This window comes from Dermacentor andersoni, chromosome 7 (genome assembly GCF_023375885.2).
Source record: "Dermacentor andersoni chromosome 7, qqDerAnde1_hic_scaffold, whole genome shotgun sequence".
Classification (NCBI taxonomy): Eukaryota; Metazoa; Arthropoda; class Arachnida; order Ixodida; family Ixodidae; genus Dermacentor; species Dermacentor andersoni.
The window spans coordinates 95961585-95971266 of NC_092820.1; the positions used below are offsets into that span (position 1 = coordinate 95961585).

The 9682-nt window shown below is 42.4% G+C and overlaps 1 protein-coding gene across 1 annotated transcript in view; it reads right to left on the reverse strand.

Moving 5' to 3' along the window:
• Positions 1–8696, reverse strand: part of LOC129385821 (uncharacterized) — a 36310-nt gene extending 27614 nt beyond the window's left edge. Inside the window, exon 1 of the mRNA XM_055072971.2 lies at positions 8568–8696. Coding sequence (XP_054928946.2) covers positions 8568–8604 — 37 coding nt within the window. The 5' untranslated portion in view covers positions 8605–8696. The remainder of the gene's footprint in view (positions 1–8567) is intronic.
• Between the last annotated feature and the right edge of the window lie 986 nt (positions 8697–9682).

The window sequence follows — 9682 nt, forward strand, 5'->3', positions numbered from 1 at the left end:
AAGAAATTTAAATGTTGTTTTTGTCCACACCATAGAACTGTGGAATAGTTTACTGGGCCATGTTTATTCTTTGTCACCTGATGAATTCCTCTTTTATATTTTGTCCTGTGGTTTCGCCTTGCATCTTGTTTGGCTTTCCCTTTACTCGTTTGCTAAATTTGTATTCGGTACTTTCGATTCATGCAGTAGCCCTTTGGGGTCACACTATGTTGAAATAAATAGAATAAATAAATTTCAATCTGTTGGCTGTGCTAATTTAAAAGGAGGCGAATTAGCATTTAAAAAAATTGGCTGCGGCTTAGCTCAGCTAATCGTAGATGTGCAAAGCGAGAGCTTGGTTTAGCCTGGTTAACTCTTTGTTTCAATTAGTTAGCCTTTGGTTTAGTTGTAATTAGTATACTTAGGTGCAGGATCATTGTTAAGGCAGGTATAACGGCTGTGCCTAGGCTGCTGGCTTGACATGACTGTGATTAGGCTTGGGTAGATACACACCGTTCGACGGTCAGACACCTGTTCTGCCATAGCGAAAGCACAAGTGCTAGACATGCAAACGAGATGTCAAGAACATGTGCAGCGTCGAAGGACAAACGGGCATGGTGCGAACGTGATTGATACATTGATCTCGACAGTGCGACGCCTGTTGCATTCCGCACCCTCTCCAATGAAGCACTTCGCCGGCCGATATCCGCGCGGTGGTCAGACGCCGCTTGGCAACGACGGCTCAAAGCAACCAGCTCCCGCGCAGCGCTCAGAGAAGACGGCCCGGCCTCGCTCCTATCCATGGCCAAGCTCGTATTGACTAGCCAGGTGCGCGGCGAGTCACGTGGTCAGGCGGCTTCCCAGCTGCGGAGAGCGCATGGGCCAAGCCGGCGGCGGAGGCTAGCGTCCGCAGCTGCGCCGGAGCCCGGCCCAGTGAGTCACATAACGCGTTGCAAAGGCTACGGCACAGCTGCGGTCAAACGAAGGTCAAATTCGTGGCGACGGTGAAATGCGGTTCGACGAGGTTACTAGAGCTTTCGCTTTAAGACATACATCCACAAACCAGAAAGGACGTCTATAAACCAATGCACTAGCTGGTGCGCAAAAACAAAGTTTTCACCACAACACACTGGATTGCACGCACGACAAGCACCAGACCACATTGATGCGCACGCCAAATAACACTAAAATGCTGCAGCATACCCACCAGGTATCACTACACCATCCTGGTTGGCACACTAGATGACACCAGACCACTCTGGTGTGCCAGCCAGGAAGCACCAGACTGTGCTGGTGTTTAAACTAGAAAACGCTGGAATACATCAAACTGGTATGCTGTATTTTTAAACTGGGCACATCTTGAAACTACACAGAGAGATGTAGATGCCCCGTCAGTGCAGTGAAAAAAGCATCCTAACCAACCTAAATTACCCTATTTTTGCGGACCACGTTCAGCCTGCATAGCGATTGTGCAACAGTGCACATTATTTTACTGGCTCCCTCAAAGAACGTTGTCCTTCAGTTATTTGATAATTTTAGTTGGGCATGTTGTCTTATCACTCTGAAAACTCTTTCAATATCGCATTCTCTCTTTATGTGCCCCATGTATGATTGTCATTTGTACCGATTACACATATCAAATTATATTAGGAAATTCCGAGTTTGCCACATCATGCAATTGGTCTCCCAACAACCGTTGAGAGAGAGCGTGTGGTGCTTCCCACAGGTTCACGGGCATGCAGTTTACCATTTGCAGTGCAGTGTAGTAACACATACATGTCTAGCACGATCCACGATCACATCAGTGTTTCAAATGTGAACTCATTATTAATGTTTATGCACTGCACACAAGAAATGGTGGTAGCAAAAGCGAAGCCAATTGACCAGCTCCCTCTGCCTAGAAAGGGTAGCAAAGGAGTGACATCTTATTTTGAACAGAAACCAACAAGAAATACTGAAATCATTTCAATAATAAAAAAAACATTATTACTACAAACATTTAGCAGGGTATAAGTTATTAATCAGATGTAACGAAATACTTGAAAAACATGTTAGAAAAGTACATGTGCACGTACGTTTATGTAAGCAAAATGAGACTATAGTGATGCTCTTTAGGAAACCAGTAAATCACATCACATCATGAACCCGCCGCCATCACTGTGTCACTTCTATTCCATACGCCATCTTTATGTTCTAGATGTCGTATACATTCATCTATTGTCCTCCGACTGTGTATCCCACCATCCACCCGGTACACCCACCATTCACCCAGCATGCATACTTTTGACGCAGAATTTACACGTCGCCCAGTATGTATCCCACCAACCGCCTAGCACACCCACCGTACACCCACCTCATTCATCAATGACCCACCATATACTCATGTCACACAGTATGTGTCCAACCATCCATCCAGCACACCACACATTCACTCAGCATGCCCACCATTGAGACAAGCCAAGCATTGTGCCGCACCAATAGATCCCACCATCTACCACCGAACCTCCCATCCACCCACTATACCAGCGATGAATTCCATCATATCCACTACGTTTTCCATCATGCCCAGTATAAAACTCATGGTGGGTAGTGCTGGGATGTTCAACCGTTTCCCTACTGAATATCCCAGTGCGAACGGAAATTCATATAAATAGGAAAAATTCACTGATTAACTTATTCATTACTTTGGAGACATGCAATCAAACTAACTCTGAAAATGCACTGTTGTTGCTCCTACATCTTTTTTATCTAAACCTCCCTTCATGCATTGAAGCACGGATGGATAGATGGACGTTATGAGCGTCCCCTTTGGAACGGGTTGGTGGGTTGCGCCACCAAGCTCTAGCTATTATGCTGCCTAATTTCCTACCTAGGTTAAACAATAAAAAAGGAAAAAAAAAAACGCTATGAACTACCGCACCCAAATTTTCTGATCCCCTATTGCGAACTGTGCTTTTGTACGTCTCGGTTTTTTGTCGTTTCCCCACTTTTCTTCCACCAATCCTCCAATGGCCTCTTACTCATGCCTATTGCGGACATGTTTATTTTTCCACTGCTCCCGCTGAACCCAACGGCTTCAAGGAGGTCAGTGGTGCCTAAATCGACCGCTGGGTAGACGTCTTCACATTCCAATAAAACATGCTCGTCTCCCTAGCTTTACCGCAGCAAGCACATGCTTCTTCTTCCTTCTTATATCTCGCTTTATAGGTGCGTGTTATAAGGCATCCCGATCTCGCTTCGAAAAGTAATGAGCTTCCCTTTGAGTTATCATAAATTATTTCTTTCCTGATTTCGTATTTCCCTCTTAGGTAGCTACTCATGACAGGTTTCTTTTCCATTGCCGCCACCTATGAGATTATTTCAGCCTCTCTGACTTTCCGCTTGACCTTCTTTGTTGCTGTGTTGCCCACCCTACAGGCCGCATACTTCCTGGTAAGCTTCCTAGTTCTTTTCCTCCACTGTGAATCAACGTTTTTCCTGCACAGATACCTGGGAACACTCTCCCAGCCCACTTACTTTCTTCCATATTACTCAGCCGTTCTTCATACTCAATTTTACTGCGAGCTTCCCTGACTTCGAAACTAGTCCAGCCCATATCACCTTGCACAGCTTCATTTTTAGTCTTCCCGTGAGCGCCCAATGCGAGGCGACCCACTGACCTTTGGTTCCCATCGAGTCCTGATTGTACCCCTGATTTTAAGCAAACAACCGGATTTCCAAAAGTAAAAAGCACAAAAGTAACTGGAACGCCCTCTATTTCGTCATACATTTTGGGAAAGAATATGTATAAGCTGGCGTAATTCTCGAAATTATTTCCAAGTCGAGGGGCATTGAAATATGACTGCACACAGTTCGTAAATTGCAATATGTGCCATTAAGTTATTACTTCGGGAGTTCATTTGTTACTTTTTATTTAGGTGAATATGCTTTTCGATTTTTCGAGCAAGTAATGTTGGTCGCTATAAATATTCCAGCTGAAGGACAAGAGTTGTGTCCTCTGCAACAGGCAATTTTTAAGAATTCCAGAAAACTTAAACATGATCACGAGGTGTGATAAAGCATTTTTTCCTTTTGCATCTATTTAATAGGAAAATTCGACTTGGTCCCAAGATAAAGCTTCCTACTAGCCAGAAAAATTTTATTTGAGGCGTGCTCTGTTCAGATGTGGTCTTCGAAAGAGCCCAGTATAGTGCTTTTTCGAAGCGGCTGTTGCCGAGAGCGGAAACAGTAATAGCAAGTTTATTATAGAAAATGCGCGCATAAGATTTCGTGTTAAGCTTACGGATAGTGAACGCCTATGACAATAACAAATCACCTTATTATTAGAAGGTCGACAGAAACTTTACAGGCAGAGTGCGTCTTTTACGCGCTTTTGCGATATTTAGACAATATAGCAATGTTCTGTACCACGTAAACACAGTGTCTGCCATGAGCAAGTTACAGAGGCAAGCTTAAAGTTCTGGGGCGAAATGTTTGACAATTTGATATAGTCATAATATTTTTGACATTCTTTTAGAACGAGAGTGACCGACTTAGACAGACAACGCCTTCATTTCGAGAGCGCTAGACTCCTTTAACTCTACGATGCTTCCAATATCTAAAGCTCAAATTATTACGACTCGCTCGGTTGCATGAAAAATCAAATTTCACTTCAAGATTGAGATCAGCCAGTGGCCGAAACATATTTCATAAAGCATGGCTTGCGCTTGTGTGGGTTCTAGCATACAGGAAACGAGCCAGCACGCATGAAATTCGAGCGAGCCGGATCGTGGCACACCGTGGCCTCAGCTCACTCCCGAGACAGGGCCACTCAAACTTGTCGCGGCTGATAGATGTATCGTAGATAGCTGCCTCGGTATTCTCGGTGAACTAAAGAATTTATCTCATTTGATTTGATGAAAGTAATGAGTACGTGTAGGTGAGATATAGGGAAAGTTCAATGTGTTTGCAAATAATATATGTTTGCAAGTGCTCTCAAGCATTATGAGTATGTCTGGCGAGCTGCGAAAAATTTATCCCGTTGTCTTGGAAAACTGAAAATCATTAAAAAATATATAATAAAAAATTTGAACAATGGCATAGAAAGTGTGTGCGAAGTTAAATGCATGTGGATAAATACAGCATTTGTAAGTGAAATTTCTTTAGCAACGACTTTATAATAATAAGTCACTTTTATTGAGTATAATTTTCAAAGTTGCGAGAAAGCTATGTTACACCAAATTTATACTCGGTTAATATGAAGGGCATCTTACGTACAATGTGTAGCGAAAATATTACGTTATTGGCCTAATTAGAGGCATTGCAAATAGTTACTTAATGCTCGCTTTGTATGTGCGTATACACGTTACACGTAGCTCATGGCGGGTATTTCTACTCTTTTTCGTGAACTAAACAAACTGTCTTGCACATATTTGTTTAAAATTAGAAGTACGGTATTGGAAATGATATGTAGAAGTGTAAAGTAGCGACAAGTACAACATTTGTAGTACAATACGAGTATATGTGCAAATGATCCTGACTGTTATAGGTACGTTACACGAACAACGCGCAATTTAGGCCTCTGCCTTGGTATAATGAAGAACGCTGCCGAGATCAAACTTAGGGGAGATGGGGGGAGGGGGTGAACATTTTGTCCAACATTCTCACAGAATCAACAGTGTGCGGATGTGAGCACCTTCGTAAAAGATTTAGTGAACAGTACTCTTCAATGGTATAAATGAAAGCGACGTTTCAAACGAGCTCGTGATATGGTGGTAGCGTTTTAACTCATGTGCTTTGTTCACAGGCAACAGGCATATTTATTTGAACTGCTAGAAAGAAACGCCATCGCTAGCAATTGGATTGTGATCCTACGAGGTAGCATAGGAGCAATTAAATTTTTTTGCTAGTATTTCGACATATATTTAAGCAAATCAGTCGCGGTGGCTCAGTGACTATGCGTTATGCTACTGACCGCAACCTCGAGGCCTCAATAACCAGCCCCTGCGGTCGCTATCCGATTAGTGCCTAATAAAAAAAGTTTGTATACTGTCCTATGGGCAAAGGTAAGGAATCCCTTGGGACAAAAAGTAACGAAGTGCCCCCATTCACACTAAGTGTAAGCTCGGCGTAACGTACGGTTTTCCAGGCACAATGGGGCACATAGCGTAACTTAAATGTGAACCCTTTCGAGCACGTCGTAAAGAAATTTATTTGAAAATACTGCATTTAACGACTACTCATTTAATTTCTTACACAGATATGCCATAAGTGCCCCCTACCCCCCTTTCCTGGCCGGGCCTTTTTGCTAAATGTCATCTCGACGACGTTGATAGTTATGCCATGGCAGCGGTCTAAACGCTGAATAACCGTAAGACCCATTCACAGCGTTTGGAGAATTCGCATGCGTTATTTATCGCAAAGGTTGCATAAAACTTTCACACTCTAGAATTTGCCTAGACATGACATCGTCAGCACTGGATGGTGGGGAGGGCCAGCGCAGCAGCAATAACCAGTGGACTACAGGACTAGGCGACCCACCCACGAGTTCTACGAATAATATGAAAATAAAGACGTTTTCAATCAATCAATCACTGCCTAAACATCCACCATAACCTGGCTCTTTCACCTAATAAAACAAGGTGTCTTATTGAGGTTCAGTGAGCGCACCGGGGAAGCGTACCATGAACTTTGCAAAACACACCTTAATACCTAAAGGTTACAGCACGTTAGTTATTTGCAAAACTACTAATTGAGCACTAAACAAACTATCGCTATGCATTGCACTTGAGGTGCCCTCCCCCCCACCTCCAATTTCCATCAAAAAAATACTTGTTGTAATGCATAGCTGCACCACGACAGTTGGAAATATAGCATATAAAGGTGATATGAAGTTGTCTAGGCCTCCATAAGAAATTTGTCTTACAAAGGCTATATTTCATATGCATGCACTTAACCACACTTACTAATTTTCACTAGTGCTCTCTCCACCCTTGCTAAGTTGATTCTGGTGCATATTTTCTTGCTATTTTAGGGCAGCAGACTAGAATTAGGGCTGCTCGTAAATCAGACACTCATCGCTTCGCAGCACTTGTATACGTAACTTATTATTCAACCAATACACTGCGAAGTTTGCAAATCTTTAACGTAGATCATGTCGCCCAGTTTCCTGAAAACTGAATTTCTTGAAAACGGAGTTTCTTGAAAAGTGAAGTTCACCGTTACAGGATAAACCAAGTACGAACCTCGTACAGCGCATAAAAGTAGGAAAAACATGATGGTTTAATAATTATGGGCGGCACTTTCATATAAACCATAAAAGTCAGCATTTCGCAGCTGCTGAGGCTTGACATGCGCCTCTATTTGGTGAAAAATAACTTTAATCTCACTTAGAGCCATTTTGGTATATTGAAAAAGGCAGCGAATACCAGCGATAGGACGTTTTTTATGGCTGCTAACTCAAGCTTTTCTTGCAGAAAGTGCAATCAAGTGGAAGTTTTTAAACATTGGAATATTGTCATGAACAACATTGCTATTCACTCATACTTTCAACATTTTTACACATTGAGTTGTTTGTATTTTGAGAAAACCTCCTAGGCGGTTAGTAATATAAGAGTAAGATAGTTAGGTAACAAAGTTGCATAAGGTGCCGTCAAACTTCAAGCACAACATGATGCCCATTCTGTGTAAATATAACAATCCTAACGTTTTTGGTTCCCTCAGAGCTACGGGAAAACTCCGTAGGAATTTCATATAACACCTCTAAACGGTACAATATGGCGTCTAGTGATCTTTATTTAATCCCTTGTTTACCCTAAACATCATTCTACTTTGCCTGCGTATTACTGTAAGCATGCCCTGCCTCTTTCTCTAAATTTGAATTTGGTGAAGGATGCAGTGCTTTCGTAGCGTCGGGAAAACTGGTATATATTGTTTTTTAGCTCTTAAAGTCGCACTAAAAATTCGCTGTAAGGTAACGTAGGTGCTCCTTTGTATTGCAGTATCAGTCAGAAATCAAAAACTTGCAAATTAGGGCAGATAACGTGTACGTTTCGGATAACGTGTATGTTTTTGTACACAAGCAAGCCTGAGAATAAAACAAATAGAGAACCTACGAGGACGTGCAGAAAAGCTAGTTCTTTCAACATTTAGTATGATATTTCTTTATACGCACATATTATCGAGATTATCGCGGTTTTGGCGGAATTCAATCAGAATATATTAGCGTCGAACTTCACAAATGCACTTCGCCGCTATCGATGCCAACTTGTACCGATTATGAATAGCTTCTATTTGAAGAAGAGATGTTTAAATACTCTGAATTGCACAACGTGTAGCGTATGCAGAAGTAGCACTTCCGTTCCCCTTCAACATAATGGAAGAATATTTTCAATTGAATGCCAGCCAAACGAGATGTGTATCGAATACTTCAGCATGCAGCAATCAGAGGACGTGCATCAAACTTTAAAACTTTCGTCCTAATTGTTGTTTTCCTGAAATGCAAAAAAACTTTTCGATGGCTGTGTCAGAGCTTTCACCAAACAAAATGTACTAAATTTTAGCAACCTGCGTGAAAAAAACGCATGGCAGTGACCGGTATTGTCGCTTACCGACAAGGACGAGTAACGTCGTTGCTGCCTTCATCATCGCTTGATCAGCTTGCTTGCTTACGTCTAAACGTGTACCTAAAGAGCTGAATCAGGCTTTTAAGCGCATCCTTCCAGAAACCACCTGCTCACGTCGACGAAGCTAGACTTTCTACCTACGCTGAGACGGCTTGTTGCTGGCCGGCGTGGTTGCTTGACAACCCCTTTAAATACGTTGAATTTTTCGACGGTTGTACTGACGTGTCCCGCTAAATAAAAGTAACATTTTTTTGAGGATTGTTGAGCAATACATGATTATTTAAGAAGATACGCACGGCTTCAGGATGAAAATATGTTCCAGGTCTTTCCCGTATTCAGAAGACTGAGCGGCCGTGAAAGTCCTACAGCAGGCACACCTTACAAAAGACACCCGTTTTATTTTGGTGGATCACTGACAGTAAACGAATGTTTCAAAAGGTGAGGCAATTAGTGAGATCCGAGGTGGCGGATTCCTTTTTACGTTATCAAACACGTGTGCATTACACGCTCATAAAATGGAAGCAGATTCTCACTCATGAATCGTGTTACGCCACTAGTGTAGCCCGACAAATACATTCCGATTACATCGTCATGCATAGTTTTCGCTGTTGTCTGTAAACGGCACTTACACCATATGTGTTCTACTAGAATCAGTCGATCATTTCGCTATGATCAATGTATATAGATACTGCATATGTGTGTAGACAGAGGGACATCCCATAGCCCAAAGTTGTAAGGGTACTTCTGATGAGTAAATTTATAGCAACAAAAAGATAACCTGCACAGGAAGGCAAGACGAAGACATGTGCTTCCTCCGTGCGTTGCCTTTTGGTTGCGCTAATTTCGTGATCTAAAAGGCAAGGCGAAGTAGCCTAACAATTTATTCTCCTTGAGTGTCAGCAGCAGTGGGACGTAAACTGTCGTGTGGCAGATGGCGCATGGTCAGTAGGGTACAGAAGTGACATGACGAAATACACGCTTTAGAACACTTGCATGCCTAACCTACGTTAGAGCTAGAGTGGGGTCCTCTGGTGTAATTTTATGATTGAGCTCGCTTCTTATTCGCAGTGGGCCTGTTTATTCTGCAGAGAGTCAAGAAA